This window comes from Natator depressus, chromosome 2, assembly GCF_965152275.1.
Source record: "Natator depressus isolate rNatDep1 chromosome 2, rNatDep2.hap1, whole genome shotgun sequence".
Classification (NCBI taxonomy): Eukaryota; Metazoa; Chordata; order Testudines; family Cheloniidae; genus Natator; species Natator depressus.
Window position 1 is genome coordinate 72,764,226 of NC_134235.1, and position 17,992 is coordinate 72,782,217.

General features: G+C 42.7%; 2 protein-coding genes across 6 annotated transcripts in view; one reads left to right on the top strand and one right to left on the bottom strand.

Moving 5' to 3' along the window:
• LOC141982394 (uncharacterized) overlaps nucleotides 1-3,815 on the top strand; it is a 42,344-nt gene extending 38,529 nt beyond the window's left edge. Inside the window, exons 3-4 of the mRNA XM_074944421.1 lie at nucleotides 2,368-2,616; nucleotides 3,196-3,815. Coding sequence (XP_074800522.1) covers nucleotides 2,368-2,616; nucleotides 3,196-3,701 — 755 coding nt within the window. The 3' untranslated portion in view covers nucleotides 3,702-3,815. The remainder of the gene's footprint in view (nucleotides 1-2,367; nucleotides 2,617-3,195) is intronic.
• DTNA (dystrobrevin alpha) overlaps nucleotides 1-17,992 on the bottom strand; it is a 297,368-nt gene that overhangs the window by 5,580 nt on the left and 273,796 nt on the right. For 3 of the 5 annotated variants that reach the window (XM_074944418.1, XM_074944417.1, XM_074944420.1), the window contains 2 exons: nucleotides 16,942-17,074; nucleotides 13,211-13,259 (listed from right to left, as the gene is read on the bottom strand). In XM_074944418.1, the coding sequence (XP_074800519.1) occupies nucleotides 13,242-13,259; nucleotides 16,942-17,074 (151 nt within the window). In that variant the 3' untranslated portion in view covers nucleotides 13,211-13,241. The remainder of the gene's footprint in view (nucleotides 1-13,210; nucleotides 13,260-16,941; nucleotides 17,075-17,992) is intronic. The other 2 variants (XM_074944419.1, XM_074944416.1) reach the window with 1 other exon arrangement.

Here is a 17,992-nt window from a genome sequence, read left to right on the forward strand (position 1 = left end):
TCATAGGCAGGAGTTGTAGACCAAGCTGGATGAGCAAGCATCTCAGAGAGGTGATTAAGAAAAAGCAGAAAGCATACAGGGCGTGGAAGAAGGGAGGGATCAGCAAGGAAAGCTACCTTATTGAGGTCAGAACGTGTAGGGATAAAGTGAGACAGGCTAAAAGTCATGTAGAGTTGGACCTTGCAAAGGGAATTAAAACCAATAGTAAAAGGTTCTATAGTCATATAAATAAGAAGAAAACAAAGAAAGAAGAAGTGGGACCGCTAAACACTGAGGATGGAGTGGAGGTCAAGGATAATCTAGGCATGGCCCAGTATATAAACAAATACTTTGCCTCAGTCTTTACTAAGACTAAAGAGGATCTTAGGGATAATGGTAGCATGACAAATGGGAATGAGGATATGGAAGTAGACATTACCATATTTGAGGTAGAAGTGAAACTCAAACAGCTTAATGGGACTAAATTGGGGGGCCCAGATAATCTTCATCCAAGAATATTAAAGGAATTGGCACATGAAATTGCAAGCCCATTAGCAAGAATTTTTAATGAATCTGTAAACTCAGGGGTTGTACCGTATGATTGGAGAATTGCTAACATAGTTTCTATTTTTAAGAAAGGAAAAAAAGTGATCCGGGTAACTACAGGCCTCTTAGTTTGACATCTGTAGTATGCAAGGTCTTGGAAAAAATTTTGAAGGAGAAGGTAGTTAAGGACATTGAAGTCAATGGTAAATGGGACAAAATACAACATGGTTTTACAAAAAGTAGATCGTGCCAAACCAACCTGATCTCCTTCTTTGAAAAAGTAACAGATTTTTTAGACAAAGGAAACGCAGTGGATCTAATTTACCTAGATTTTAGTAAGGCATTTGATACCGTGCCACATGGGGAATTATTAGTTAAATTGGATAAGATGGGGATCAATAGGAAAATTGAAAGGTGGATAAGGAATTGGTTAAAGGGGAGACTACAACGGGTCCTACTGAAAGGTGAACTGTCAGGCTGGAGGGAGGTTACCAGTGGAGTTCCTCAAGGATCGGTTTTGGGACCAATCTTATTTAATCTTTTTATTACTGACCTCGGCACAAAAAGTGGGAGTGTGCTAATAAAGTTTGCGGATGATACAAAGCTGGGAGGTATTGCCAATTTAGAGAAGGACAGGGATATCCTACAGGAGGATCTGGATGACCTTGTAAACTGGAGTAATAGTAATAGGATGAAATTTAATAGTGAGAAGTGTAAGGTCATGCATTTAGGGATTAATAACAAGAATTTTAGTTATAAGCTAGGGACGCATCAATTAGAAGTAATGGAGGAGGAAAAGGACCTTGGAGTATTGGTTGATCATAGGAGGACTATGAGCCGCCAATGTGGTATGGCCGTGAAAAAAGCTAATGAGGTCTTGGGATGCATCAGGAGAGGTATTTCCAGTAGGGATAAGGAGGTTTTAGTACCGTTATACAAGGCACTGGTGAGACCTCACCTGGAATACTGTGTGCAGTTCTGGTCTCCCATGTTTAAGAAGGATGACTTCAAACTGGAACAGGTACAGAGAAGGGCTACTAGGATGATCCGAGGAATGGAAAACTTGTCTTATGAAAGGAGACTCAAGGAGCTTGGCTTGTTTAGCCTAACCAAAAGAAGGTTGAGGGGAGATCTGATTGCTCTCTATAAATATATCAGAGGGATAAATACCGGAGAGGGAGAGGAATTATTTAAGCTCAGTACCAATGTGGACACAAGAACAAATGGATATAAACTGGCCACCAGGAAATTTAGACTAGAAATTAGACGAAGGTTTCTAACCATCAGAGGAGTGAAGTTTTGGAATAGCCTTCCAAGGGAAGCAGTGGGGACAAAAGATCTATCTGGTTTTAAGATTAAACTCAATAAGTTTATGGAGATGGTATGATGGGATAAGATGGTTTTGGTAATTAAATATTAATGGTAAATAGGCCCAATGGTCTGTGATGGGATATTATATGGGGTGGGATCCGAGTTACCCAGGAAAGAATTTTCTGTAGTATCTGGCTGATGAATCTTGCCCATATGCTCAGGGTTTAGCTGATCGCCATATTTGGGGTTGGGAAGGAATTTTCCTCCAGGGCAGATTGGAAGAGGCCCTGGAGGTTTTTCGCCTTCCTCTGTAGCATTGGGCATGGGTCACTTGCTGGAGGATTCTCTGCTCCTTGAAGTCTTTAAACTACAATTTGAGGACTTCAGTAGCACAGATATAGGTGTGAGGTTTTTTGCAGGAGTGGTGGGTGAAATTCTGTGGCCTGCGTTGTGCAGGAGGTCAGACTAGATGATCATAATGGTCCCTTCTGACATAAATATCTATCTATGATGAGCTGCATGCCATTTTAGGGGGTTCAGCCACCACTACCCCAGCTGTGTTGTTTGACTCCTTCAATGGAGATGGAGGCAACATCGAAGCAGGTTTTGGGGACGAGGAAGTTGATGATGATGAAGTTGTAGATAGCTCACAGCAAGCAAACGGAGAAACTGGTTTTCCCGACAGTCAGGAACTGTTTCTCACCCTGGACCTGCAGCCAGTACTCCCCGAACCCACCCAAGGCTGCCTCCCGGACCCGCCAGACGGAGAAGGGACCTCTGGTGAGTGTACCTTTTAAAATACTATACATGGTTTAAAAGCAAGCATGTGTAATGATTAATTTGCCCTGGCATTTGCGGCTCTCCTGGATGTACTCTCAAAGCCTTTGCAAAAGGTTTCTGGGGACGGCAGCCTTATTCCATCCACCATGGTAGGACACTTTACCACACCAGGCCAGTAGCACGTACTCGGGAATCATTGTAGAACAAAGCATTGCAGTGTATGTTTGCTGGCATTCAAACAACATCCGTTCTTTATCTCTCTGTGTTATCCTCAGGAGAGTGATATCATTCATGGTCACCTGGTTGAAATAGGGTGCTTTTCTTAAGGGGACTTTCAGAGGTGCCCATTCCTGCTGGGCTGTTTGCCTGTGGCTGAACAGAAATGTTCCCTGCTGTTAGCCACGGGCAGGGGTGAGGGGCTAGCCACGTGGTGGGGGGAGGCAAAATGCGACCTTGGAACGAAAGCACATGTGCTGTGTATGTAATGTTAACAGCAAGGTTTACCGTGAAAGAGTGTACCCATTGTTCTAGAAAATGTGTCTTTTTAAATACCACTGTCCCTTTTTTTTACTCCACCAGCTGCATGTGTTTCAAGGATCACAGGATCTTCTCCTTCCCAGAGGCTAGTGAAGATTAGAAGGCGAAAAAAACGCACTCGTGATGAAATGTTCTCTGAGCTCATGCTGTCCTCCCACACTGACAGAGCACAGATGAACGTGTGGAAGCAGACAAAGTCAGAGTGCAGGAAAGCACAAAATGACTGGGAGGAGAGGTGGCGGGCTGAAGAGAGTAAGTGGCGGGCTGAAAAAAGGGCTGAAGCTGAAAGGTGGCGGCAGCATGATGAGAGGAGGCAGGATTCAATGCTGAGGCTGCTGGAGGATCAAACCAATATGCTCCAGTGTATGGTTGAGCTGCAGGAAAGGCAGCAGGAGCACAGACCGCCGCTACAGCCCCTGTGCAACCAACCGCCCTCCTCCCCAAGTTCCATAGCCTCCTCACCCAGACGCCCAAGAACACGGTGGGGGGGCCTTCAGCCACTCCACCCCAGAGGATTGCCCAAGCAACAGAAGACTGGCATTCAATAAGTTGTAAACTTTTAAAGTGCTGCGTGGCCTTGTCCTTCCCTCCTCCACCACCCCTCCTGGGCTACCTTGGTAGTTATCCCCCTATTTGTGTGATGAATGAATAAAGAATGAATGTGAAGCAACAACGACTTTATTGCAACTGCAAATGGTGATCGAAGGGAGGAGGGGAGGGTGGTTAGCTTACATGGAAGTAGAGTGAACCAAGGGACGGGGGGTTTCATCAAGGAGAAACAAACAGAACTTTCACACCGTGCCTGGCCAGTCATGAAACTGGTTTTCAAAGCTTCTCTGATGCGCACCGCGCCCTCCTGTGCTCTTCTAACCGCCCTGGTATCTGGCTGTGCGTAACCAGCAGACAGGCAATTTTCCCCAACCTCCCACCCCGCCATAAACGTCTCCCCCTTACTCTCACAGATATTGTGGAGCGCACAGCAAGCAGTAATAACAGTGGGAATATTGGTTTCGCTGAGGTCTAACCGAGTCAGTAAACTGCGCCAATGTCCAAATACACATTCTACCACCATTCTGCACTTGCTCTGCCTGTAGCTGAACAGCTCCTGACTACTGTCCAGGCTGCCTGTGTACGGCTTCATGAGCCATGGCATTAAGGGGTAGGCTGGGTCCCCAAGGATAACTACAGGCATTTCAACATCCCCAACGGTTATTTTCTGGTCTGGGAATGAAGTCCCTTCCTGAAGCTTTTGAAACAGACCAGAGTTCCTGAAGATGCGAGCGTTATGTATCTTTCCCGGCCATCCCACGTTGATGTTGGTGAAACGTCCCTTGTGATCCACCAGTGTTTGCAGCACTATTGAAAAGTACCCCTTGCGGTTTATGTACTCGCCGGCTTGATGCTCCAGTGCCAAGATAGGGATATGGGTTCCGTCTATGGCCCCACCACAGTTAGGGAATCCCATTGCAGCATTGCCATCCACTATGACCTGCACATTTCCCAAGGTCACTACCCTTGATATCAGCAGATCTTTGATTGCGTTGGCTACTTGCATCACAGCAGCCCCCACAGTAGATTTGCCCACTCCAAATTGATTCCCGACCGACCGTTAGCTGTCTGGCGTTGCAAGCTTCCACAGGGCTATTGCCACTCGCTTCTCAAGTGTGAGGGCTGCTCTCATCTTGGTATTCTTGCGCCTCAGGGCAGGGGAAAGCAAGTCACAAAGTTCCATGAAAGTGCCCTTATGCATGCGAAAGTTTCGCAACCACTGGGAATCGTCCCAGACCCGCAACACTATGCGGTCCCACCAGTCTGTGCTTGTTTCCAGAGCCCAGAATCGGCGTTCCACCGCATGAACCTGCCCCATTAGCACCATGGTGCCCACATTGCCAGGACCCGTGCTTTGAGAGAAGTCTGTGTCCATGTCCTCATCACTCACATCACCGCGCTGACATCGCCTACTCGCCCGGTATCGCTCTGCCAGGTTCTGGTGCTGCATATACTGCTGGATAATGCATGTGGTGTTTAATGTGCTCCTAATTGCCAAAGTGATCTGAGCGGGCTCCATGCTTGTCGTGGTATGGCGTCTGCACAGAAAAAAGGCGCAGAACGATTGTCTGCCATTGCCCTGATGGAGGGAGGGGCGACTGATGACATGGCTTACAGGGTTGGCTTACAGGGAATTAAAATCAACAAAGGGGGTGGCTTTGCGAGAAACTGAATGGCCCCCTCAAGGATAGAACTCAAAACCTCAAGGATAGAACTCAAAACTGGGTTTAGCAGGCCGTTGATTTCACAGAGAGAGGGAGGGAGGAAGGAGAAAATGAATACAAAACAAATCTGGTCTATTTCTTGTTTTGAGCCACTTCGTCTATCTTTATACATCTTGCTGGCAGCAGACTGTGCAGTACGTCCGCTAGCCATCGTCAACACCTGGGTGCTCGGCAGAAGACGGTGCAGTATGACTGGTGGCCATCATCTTCTGCTAGCTGCAGGTTAAAAGACAGTGCACTGCCGGTAGGACTCAATCGCCACGAGATGAAACAAGGGAAATGACCTGGCTGAGTCACTCCCATGTTTGCCCAGGCGCCCGGTTAAAAGAGCACCCAGGACTACGTCGATGACAGCTACCAGTCATACTGCACTGTCTGCTGCCAAAAGGCAATAAACTGCTGCTGTCTAGCAATGCAGTACCACGTCTGCCAGCACCCAGGAGACATACGGTGACGGTTAGCTGAGCGGGCTCCATGCTTGCCATGGTATGGCGTCTGCACAGGTAACTCAAGAAAAAAGGCACAAAACGATTGTCTGCCCTTGCTTTCACGGAAGGAGGGAGGGAACGGGGGCCTGACGATATGTACCCAGAACCACCCGCGACAATGTTTTAGCCCCATCAGGCACTGGGATTTCTACCCAGAATTCAAATGGGCGGCAGAGACTGTGGGAACTGTGGGATAGCCACCCCCAGTGCAACTCTCCAGAAGTTGACGGTTGCCTCGGTACTGTGGACACACTCCGCCGAATACATGCACTTAGAGCATTTGTGTGGGGACACACACAATCAACTGTATAAAAATGCTTTCTACAAAACTGACTTCTATAAATTCGACCTAATTTCATAGTGTAGACATACCCTAATTCTGTTCCATTCTTCAAGCACAGATGCTGCTATAGGATTCTTGAATACCTGAACAGCGTTAAAATGGAATATTGATCTTACATTTAGTATCTCCTTTCAGTCAGTTACAAAAGACTTATTATTAATGCTATTTTGTGAAAAATGAAAGAAAAAAGTGCATTATAAGTTGTGAGGGGAAGATCTCAATAGCTTTTGAGGTTAAGTTTGCAAAACTCGCGGGAAATCCTAAGAACAGGAATTCTGGGGAGCATTTTACCACTTCAGTTTCAGATCTCAGCCAGAATGAGGAATTTTATAAGGGCCTGAAAATTAAACACAAAGGAGTGGAAGAGGGCAGTTATCTGAATTTGTTTAAACCTCAAAGTTTCAATTTGCAGTTTAGGTTGGTTCTTCTTTAGGTAATTTTAAGGATATATAAATATAGATACAGCTCATAGTTTTTGATGGCATCATTATAAACCACAAGCGCAAAGTATAAGTGATGTGTGAGGCAGCCAGAACATTAAGATCCATTTATAGCATTGTATATAATTCAGTTTTTTTAATTTACTGTACACACTCTATGCCTTAGCTGAGTATTTGTGGGTGTGAGGAGGGATTATTATAGATTTCCAGGATGCTCCTTTTTGTTCCAGACCTGGCATTGGGATGAAGAGATGGTTGTAAACAAGAAATGAGTACCACTGAATTACAGAATTATAAATACATTGAAGGGTTCTACTAACGACATAAATCAGTCACAAGTTGAAGCTCAAGTGATTAGTAATGGCAGAGGACTCTCCTCCCCCCCCCCAGTATTTATAACTTCAGCCACAGTTTATTTCCTGTTGTATTATAATTTAATGATTAAAAAATCCTAGTTTTCATGCAACATTAAAGTTGAAAAATGATGCACTGAAAGTTAAGGTCACTCCTCCCAAAGTTAATTTGGCCACATTGCACATCTGACATTTTTATGTTATATACTACTAATCAAGAATACATTAACAGTGAGATTAAAAAGAAAAAGAAAATATTACACATGTGGTCTGTAGCTCAGTTAATATAGCAGGATGGGAATGACCGAACTTTTGAAATTTATTACATAGTGAGAGCTTGATTCTTTTTCAAACTTAATGTTCCATGTAATGCTATTTTTATATTTAATGTGCCTTTTTAGGATAATATACAAGCCTTGAATTATTTGGCTTTGGGATCCTACAAGTTTTGCCAGCAGAAAACGTAAGTAGAGCTAAATGCAATTTTTTTTGGCAAGTAGTATATTTGCAGAGAGACTTCCATTTTTCAGAGCCCCGAAACTATTTGCAAGTTCAGGTCAAATTCAACAAATAGTTTGGCTGAAAAAAATCTGAAAACAAACATTTGCCAAATGTCAAAATGAACCATTCTGACACTTTTTGTCAAATCGACATTTCCTTTGGCAATGTCATTTCTGTCGATCCAAATCCACATTTGAAATGTTTTGTTCAATTGTTTTTTGTTTTTCTTTGTTTTGATGAGAAAAACTAAATTCTTCAGTTTGGTTCAAAGCAACTGTCCCTCCCACCCCCCTTTTTTTTCTGGTTCAGCCATCAAACCAAAAAAATCAATTATTTGCTCAGCTCTACATGTAAGTTTATTGGTTCTGGACCCATGCTTAAGACTCCTTAGTGCAGCAGCACTCTCACCCATAGACAGGTGTGGCAGACACACTTAAAAGTGCACAAAGGAAGAGAGAAGTCTCCTCATCTTGATGGCTTTAAATAGAGCTGACTTAATTGTACACATCCTTTAATGATTTTTTTTTATTCATAGGATTCATAGATTCTAAGGCCAGAAGGGACCATTGTGATTGTCTACTCTGACTTCCTGTATAACCGAGGCCATAGGACTTTGCTGAATTAATTCCTGTTTGAACTAGAGCATATTTTTTAGAGCAACATCCAATCTTGATTTCAAATGGCGAATCCACCACAATCCTTGGTAAATTGTGCCAATGGCTAATTATCCTCTGTTAAAAATTTGTGCCTTCAGTCCAGTCTGAATTTGTGTAGCTTCAACTTCAAGCCATCAGATGTTATGTCTTTATCTACTAGATTGAAGAGCCCTCTATTATCAAATTTCTGTTCCCCAGGTAGGCACTTTTAGACTGTGATCAAGTTACCCTTTAACTGTCTCTTTGATAACCGTAATAGATTGACTCCTTGAGTTTATCACTGTCACTATACCTATTAAGTTTGTGGACCTAAAGCTACTTGGCTTGTGGAGCTTACAAGCTCTATTGAGTTCCAGTGGAGTAAGGTGTCCTAAATATACTGTTAACCAAAACATCATTACAATGCATCTGAAAAAAATGTATACAAAACAATCTAGTGTGCACATGTGACGTTTCTGACTTTAAACATTCATAAAATAAAACTACTGAACTTTCTTCCCTCTTATCTTGCTTTAAAGTCTCACAGAAATCTAAAAGCAAGACATGTTTTTGTCATTTCTAGCTTCACTCCTTTTCTGAGTTGAGTGTAATATTCCTGGGTGGAACATATGGGCAAATTGTTCCTTTCACATTCATAATGTAGGGCCTGATTTAAGGCCACTGAAGTCAAAGGAAAATACTCCCACTGACATCAACGGGTGTTGGATTTGACTCTCAACTATAGCAGAGAACTAAAATGCAAATAAAAATAATTTAAAGTGAGACTTAATAAAGAATCCCCTTCTCAGTGTAGTCTCCTACACGCTAGTACCTTAAGCATGGCTTTAAAGAGCTTTTCACACCTTACAATTGTTTTAAAAACAATAAGCTTTAATTGAAAAATGACCTGGATGTGACTGAGTAAATGTTGCCATGGCACCACCAACAAAGACATTGCTTTAAAAAGTACAATAAGTTGAAGTTAATGTGGGACCACACTCACACCACAAGTCAGCCCCCCTTTAATAAGTCACACCTGCATTCAGTAGTGACCTGCTTCTGTTCCCATTGAAGCCATTGGCAAAAGTCCACTGGCAGCTATGGGAACCAGATTAGGCCAATACTCTATTTTAAGTAAAATAACTTAAAAATTTTTTTATGCTCAGACAATTTCAAGTTCTATTTTTAGTTTCATCCAGTGAAAGCTGAAAACACTTTTCACCTTGTGCTTAGACAATGTTAGTCTGTTGCTCCATTAATTTTATATATATATATATATATATATATATATATATATATATTATTGCCACTTATTTTAATATGAAAAACTTAAATTGAAAACATGATTACATTATATTTTATATGTTACAAGAACCCACTTGCTCTCTTGAGAATGCATTTGTTATATTTATACCAGATGTTTTCAGGATCACTTCCAGAGACTTTCCCATAGCATTATTCCAAAATGCAAATAGGATATAATAATTTTAAATAATAATGATAAAGTGTATAGCTTTATAAATCAGGAAACAAATGGAGTTCTGTGACAGTCTGTCAATCATATAATTGTACTAATGTCTATAATGCACTGGTCTGACTTGCCCTCTCATTCTTCCTAATAAAACTTCATTTTATAAGAGCAGTTCCAGGGGATTATTGTTTTGGGATAGAAAAATCACTTGGCCTTTCACCTAACACCTGTGCAATACAATGCTGATAGTATTTCTATACAGAATTTGTTGGCTAATACGATCTCTAAAAATAACTGCTTTTTATATTCAACAGCAGGGGTTCCCAAGAAATAGAAATGCAGATCTGACAGCCCCCTGCTATAGTTACGCAGTTGGCAGGACTCAAGGTAGTGCTTTAACCACTGCAGCCTGTATAAATTGTTTGGCGTTTCTCTTTCCAAAGTGATGAAATATTAATAACAAATAAAGTACAAAGGATACATTGTTTTTCCCAGAAGTAAACGGGCTTGAGTACAATGGATTCTATCTACTACTTGAGGGGGCTATTTTAGATTGTATCACACAATCCTGTGCAGATGTGGCATCGATGAAACAAGAATTTGCTGTTTTAGGATAAAAGTACAGGGTGAAATCCTGACTCCAGTGAAGTCAGTGGTAGTTTTGCCATTGCCTTCAATGAGGCTAAGTTTTCCCTCATAGGATGAAATTTTCTAAATGCTCAGTGTTGGCCTAACTGCGCCCACTGAGGTCAACAGATGTTTTACCGTAGACTGCAGTAGAAGCAGCATTAAGTCAACACAGAGCGCTTTCAAAAATCCCACACATAATGTGCTGGGCTAACTTCAAATGTTTCAGAAAAGATCCAAGAGATGAGATGTTAACTGAACCTTCCTAGCCCACCAACCAGGGCAGGGATGCAAATTTTCAGATAATCTGTACTTTTGTGTAACTTGGCTTTTCTTACAACAGTATCGTAGCCTTGGTGTTTCTAGCTGGAAGCAGAAAGTGTAGAGGTTCGCTAAAGTTATAATATTAAAAGAAGTTACCTGAACTTTTTTAAACAAACAAAAATCAATAATTAAGAACTTTATAGACATTCATTATTGCAGCATGGTCTGTTTTCATATTCTAGTAACTTGACAAGTAACTAACAATTCCAGTATGTTGACAGAAGAAAATATGTTTCTGTAGCAGCTCACTTTCCAGGCACACACCAAGGCTGCTGAGGAGGTGAGTATAACCTGATGGGGGGTATGTAATAGGAAAATGTGTTGTGGTGTGTACTTATTCAGTGTTGTGATATTTTGTGGGATTGCTAGTATTTGAGAGAGGGGCTTTTAAATACATACATACATACATAACTAGCAGCTTTTAATCCCCATCCCCCAAAGTGCTTTACAAACAAAGGCCCAAATTCTAGCATCAGTTACAGGCATATCACTCCTAATAAACTCACTGAGAATTGCACACAAGTAACTGAGGGCCAAATTTTGCCATCAGACTGATATAAACAAGAAGTACTTTGCCAATGACTAAAACGCAGCCTCCTCTCGGATGAAACACGGCAGCCACTTAACAGTGAACATCAACACTACTTGGAACAAAAAGAAAAGGAGTACTTGTGGCACCTTAGAGACTAACCAATTTATTTGAGCATAAGCTTTCGTGAGCTACAGCTCACTTCATCCGATGAAGTGAGCTGTAGCTCACGAAAGCTTATGCTCAAATAAATTGGTTAGTCTCTAAGGTGCCATAAGTACTCCTTTTCTTTTTGCGAATACAGACTAACACGGCTGTTACTCTGAAACACTACTTGGAACAGAAAGAGAAGATACCATACACATCTGAAACTCTAGAGGGGATTTAAACAGTGGAAATCTATTTCATCATGTTAGAATTTGTATAGGAAGCCTCGTTTCATAACTTAAACTCCTGTGAGAGGTTGCATGGGTCACCTCACTGGTTTTACTTCTCATCTGCAAATGGCTCCACCAGCAAGGCAAAGTGCTCCTTAATGCCATACTGGGGCACCGGCTAAGCTCAAAAGTGACAAACTGTACTTCATTGGAGATGATGGGTACTTAGTGATAGCTGTGGGTGATGGCATTTGATACATGAGTACTAACTATCCATCTTAAGCACTTATAAGGCACCATAGGTGCCAACTCCCCGGGTACGCCAGGCTGGCACACCCATGGAAAAAAAAAGCAGGTGCCCAGCGCCCACCGGTGGGCCCCTCCACCTCTCCCCCAACAGCGCCTCCCGCCCACCGAAGATCAGGTGTTCAGTGGTGTGCAGGAGGCACTGGGGGGAAAGGGGAAGAGGAGAAGCAGGGGCAGGAAGAGGCAGAGCAAGGGCGGGGCTGGGCAACACGTCAGGGGGGACATCCCCAGATGCTGGGGAGTGGAAAAGATTTGCGGGGGGGGCAGGAGCAAAAGTGGCAGGATCAGCCCTTTCTGGCTGCTGGGACACTGCTCGGCAGTGTGGCGGGCCGGCGGCTGACTGGGAGAGCCTGGCTGGGGAGGCAGCTTCTGCTCTCCGCCCGGGCTCAGGTGCTGGGGACCAGGGCAAGTGAGCCAGAGCCCCCACAACCCCTGGGACGTTTCTGGCATGTTCAGCCACGATCCTCGGTAGCTGAGCCTGGGCAGGGAGTGGAAGCTGCCTCCCCAACCAGGCTCTCTCAAGCAGCTGCTGGGCTGCAAAGCAGCCATCAGGAGGGGCCGCTGTTAGAAGCGGCTCCCTCCCTCTCCCCACCCGGGGTCCCTCACACCAGGGAGAGTGCCAGAACATGCTGGGGGGCCAGGCGCAGTGGGAGGACAGAGCGTCCCCCCTGCAGATAACATGAGTCGGGGAGAGCATGGTGGTGCTAGGCTGGGCATGGGGGGGTTGGCATGGGGAGGGGAATATGTGACCGGTCACGTGACCTCCCCTTTAGATAGCACCCCCTCAGTATGGGGAGGTACCAGTCGTCTATGGTGGGGCGTGCTCGAGGGAGGGGGCAGAACAGGGTGGGAAGAGGAGGGGCCGGGATGGGGCCTTGAGGGAAGGGTTGGGGTTGGGTGGGGCATCCCCAGGGAAATCAGAAAGTCGGTGCCTGTGTATGGTACCCATTCCTGAAGTACCTGAGTGCCTCACAATTTGTAATGTATTTATCTACACAACATCCCTGTGAGTTACGGAAGTAGACAGGGGGAACTGAAGCATAGAGCAGGGAACTGAACCCATGTCTACTGAATTCCAAGCTAGTGTCCTGATCACTGGATCATTCTCTCTCTCTCATGGTCAATTCATGCATTGTCACTGATAGCTAAGAAGACCATTTGCCTCCTGTGTAACAGAGTAAGGTAATAAAATAAAAGAGTGTGTGGGGATGATCCTCAGGACTTTGACAGCTTATTAGGCATGGTTTAGAGATAATTCATGCTTGGATGTCTGGAAATAAGCAAGGGAGGAAACAGCATCATCACACGTGCACATAAAGCAGAAGGCGCAGTGTATCTGAATTACAAGTTACCAGTTGGAAACTTTCTCCTATATTAAGGTAATACTTACTTGAGAGGAGAGTGATAGAAGGATATTGCATTCAACCTTGCAAACTGACCTGTAGATAACAAAGGACATAAAACAAGAAGATGACAAGTTAAGCCAGTGAGCAGCCAGGCCAGTGTATTATTTGGAATAAAGCCATGCACAAGAGAGGAAATAAGAGAGAACAATAATGGGGTCAGGAAATAAGACTAAGGAAAACTGGCTCATACAATACATTCATCAAGAAGCTATAAGAAGACCATATCTGCTAGCTGACATGGGAGGGTAAGCGTTGTTAGCGTTTAGGTTTGTGCATTAAATGTATTCCTCCTGATAACACTTGTTATTTGCTACATGCTTAAGAGGAAGCGGAAAAAGATGATGCTTTTGAGGCTTCTTGTCTCAGACTCTCTCATGTACCATGCGTATTGCTGCTGCCACATTGCCAGCCAAGAGAGTGCTTTTCTGCTATCTGGTTTCATTTAAACTCTAGTGTCTCAGAGTTTCATTTGCAAAAGCTTGCTTGAAGGTCACACAGACCAGAAACACTGGGTATTGTGCCATCATCTCCTATGCAATAAGAAGTCTGCATGTCCATCTAAAAGTACTGCTTTTACATATAGTGAGACAGAGAAATACATCTAATATCATTCTTGAACCAACAAAGGATACTGTAAGCCTAGTAGCAGTAATTTTCTTACCAGATTTTTTCAGTTGACAGTTGTATTATGAGAGCAACTACAGCCATCATTTGTTTTAGACCATTTAGTCGAATGGGAAACTTATGTGAACATCAGTAAGAAATATCACATTACATTCTAGAGGCTGGATTCAAACTACACAGTTCTTCCCACCACCATTCCCTGGAACACTTGAAAAATAAATTTACTGGCTTTTTCTTCTTTTTTTAAAAAATAAAGATAACGCTAGCTCTGTGTTGTTTGACTTTAAAGCTATCCTGGGATATCAGTGGGAAAAGGTCTTGAATAATGAAATAGTATGCATTAAACCCAAATCAGAGAAGAGCACCAAGGCCACGTCAGATGTTCTAGTGACTCAAACGCACATAACCTTGCTAACTCTTACTCATCCTAGCAGCTCTTCCTCAAGTAGTCCCAATGGCACCATTCATGTTAGTAAGGGCTACTAACACGATTGAAGGTTTGCATACTAGGAGCCATAGTCATCAATTGAAAATGTTTTCTAGAAAACAAAACGTTTGCTGTTATCAAATAATTTCTGAGTAGTACTCTACTGCTTAGAGGCAAAGTGTTATGTTTCCTCAGGAAACGTGAATAGACTGAACTCTTCTTCTGCGATGAACATTTCATATTACCCAATTTAATCATTTTTTTAAAAAAGGTAGTTCTTTTCTGTTTTTAATTTCTATTTTTTTTCCTCAAGTGGAAACAAGCCATGTGTAATATTCACCCTTTGTGAAATCCTGCCCCAGTGAAGTTTTCCATTGACTTCAATGGAAACAGGATTTTATGCACTGTCTTCCTGGGGCTATTTTGGGACTACAGCAGAAAAGCCCTACTTTGGAGGAAGCAACAATACTGAAAGGTATCTGCCAAAATCTCTCTCTCCCACTTCACAAATAATGGTTGTAATTCTGCAGCTCCCCCGCCCCACACACTTAATTTTATGCATTTGCGTAATCCCATTGTAATTAGTGCGACTATTCATGTAAGTTTAAAAACGTGTATTTGTTAATGGAGCTGTGCTGCAGGGTACTAATATTGGCCCTGATCCTGCACTGAACTCTATAGTCAGATCATTACACTGTTCCCTTTATTGAAAAAATGGAGTATCAGTAGAAGTAGAGAAATTGATGACATAATGCTTGGCTGATGTCACTGTTAAGGTGTTCCTGCTACGTAATAAATCACTGCTTTCCATGTTCTAACTCAGCAGTAGCAGTTCCACTTACTCAGCAGAAACCTAAGGACTGCCCCCTTTTATCATTTGTTATCTTGGGTAAAAACACTGGCACAACTTTGAGGTGTTGCCCATTGTTGCCATATTGAGATGTTGCATAGCAAGGATGATGACGAAATGTCATTGCGTCCTCAAAGACAGTCACAATGAACTGACTTTCTGTGAGCTACCGTAGTCTTGTACAGCAGATTTATGTAAAAACTATGATAGTCACCTGAAATTCAAAACCAATGGCAACCTTGATGTGAGCCAACAGACATTTTAAACTCTGGCTCACTCTGATTTTTACACCTGGATGATCAGAGGAGGAGTAACTTACAACAGGCACTGATCTCTTGCACCATGCAAACATGCACATCATTTACTAGACAGGCAAGATACTTTGAGAGTCCAAACGTTCAGGGCCAGTTGGCTTGAAACCCCTTATGGCTGTTGAAGCTACAGGTGCACTTTGCTAGTCACCAGGTGACTAATTCACAAGCCAAGTCCCCCAGGCTGAGTCCTTACTGTCCTATTTCACCAGATGCAGCAGTCAGACCTTTGAGATATCATGTGTCATAACCATATAGCTAAGCGTAGGCTAGAATTCCTCCTTACCTATAAGGGGTTAAGAAGCTCAAATAACCTGGTTGGCACCTGACGAAAAGGACCAATGGGGAAAGAAGATACTTTCAAATCTGGGGGGTGGGGAGGCTTTGTTGGTGCTCTTTGTTTTTGAGTTCTCTGGAGAAGCAGAGAAGCATCAGGTCAGAAAACTCCTTCTCCTAAAATCATCCTAACATGAGTCTCAATATTGCAAAAAGAGTAAGTAAATAAGGCAATGCGCGTTAGATTATCTTTTGTTTTTAGCTTGTGAATTTTCCCTGTGCTTAGAGGGAGGTTTATCCCTGTTTTTTGTAACTTTAAAGTTTTGCCTAGAGGGGAATCCTCTGTGTTTTGAATCTGATTACCCTGTAAAGTTATCTTCCATCCTGATTTTACAGAGGTGCTTCTTTTACTTTTTTTCTTTATAATAAAGTTCTGTTTTTTAAGAATCTGGTTTACCTATTTGGTTGGTAGATTAGTCTCAAGCCTCCCCAGGAAAGGGGGTGAAGGAGCTTGGGGTGATATTTTAGGGAAACAGGAACTCCAAGTGGTCCTTCTTCCGAATCTTTGTCTAACTCACTTGGTGGTGGCAGCAGTACCCATCCAAGGACAAGGAAGGATTTGTGCCTTGGGGAAGTTTTTAACCTAAGCTGGTAGAAATAAGCTTAGGCGGTCTTTCATGCGGGTCTCCACATCTGTACCCTAGAGTTCAGAGTGGGGAGGGAACCCTGACATCACATGACTCACTCCAGACCCTTTCCCCCATCCCAGATTATGACAAAACCATCCTGTTTTAAAAGGACTGGTTCAGCGGGCTCCAGTCCCCTCACAAGGAGAGAACATCATAGATGCTTTATGTTATTAAACAAAAAACTGAGCTCAACACGCAATACCGTCTCTACAATACAAAGCATTCTTGTGTGGGTGGCTTGGTAGAAATTGATTGGCAGTGGCAATTATGAAGGATTAGCTAATGACCTTGTGAAGGTTAATGTCAGCCTTAAGCAAGTCAATTGATGAGCTCTTTCTGAGCACTTTGTGTGTGTGTGCGTGTTTGTGTGTGTGAGAGATCTATCAATCAATCAATCTAAGGGAGGCATGAGAGGGGAGAGTTTTAAGAATAATATATTTTTAAAATCTGGAAGCACCAGCCACTGACAAGAAATTGCAGATGGTGGGCTACTGCAGCACAATAAGCCTGGGGACTATTTGGTGGGCTCCTTTCTTACCTGGTAGGCTTCATCCTGCAGCTTTTGTTTCAGATATTCCTCCATCTTGAGCTCATTTTCCAGTTGGCGGACAGAGTCATTTTCATAGTTCTCATCATCTGCTCTAACATAGGGGTCTCCATCTTCTGTAACCCTAAAGACAATTATTAATAAATAGCCTCCTAAGACGAATTACATTCAATGTTAAAAGAACTTCCCTATTTGAATGAAAACAGAGGAAAGCAGGATCTATGTTTTCAACTCCATGAACATTTTCTTGAAGTTATTTTTATTTTTGCAGCCCTTCCTAAAGTCCTATCTTTGCAGTGATTTAGCACCCATCAAAGAGATTAAGGGACATGCTAAATGTGCATTCACAGTCCAATCATGCTCCCATTGACGTCAATGAAAAAAATTCTCAAAAGCTTCCTTGAGAGCAAGATTTGGCTCTAAGGATCTGAGCCGAAGCCTACTGGAATCAATGGAAAGACTCCCATTGACTTTAGTCAATTTTGGATCTGACCCTAAATTACAGTTCATTGAAAAGTTTCTGAAGAAACATGCCATTTCATTGACAGCAAAACATTTCATGAAGTCATACTGATTTTAATGAAGGTTTAGATGCGATGGTCAGGGTGGGTGAGACAGAGAAAGAGATCTGAAAATGGAAGTTTCAATACAACTCTAATTCGTGAAAACCTTTAAAAGGCTTTGTTTTCATTCCACAGTGCAACAAAAACAAATTTTGAAATCTTGAAAGTTGTCGTAAAACAGAATTGTCATCTTTCAGCCTGCTCTATGTTAAATCATTAAAATTTGCCAACCGTACTCTAGCAAAACCTCACAAATAAAAAGCCTCACCTGCTGAATTTCCTAATGGAAATCCAGTAAGGTTGCTTCTTATTATGGGCTCACAAAAGTCTCAGACTGGAATCAAGAGTATTAACTGATCACTTCTTGCCCTGACTCCTTTAGCTTAGAGAGCTCATTATTATTGTATAGGCAAAGAGCCACCCCCCAGTTAGATTTAGTTATATTACTGGGGGGAAATCTGTACATGCACATTCGTATC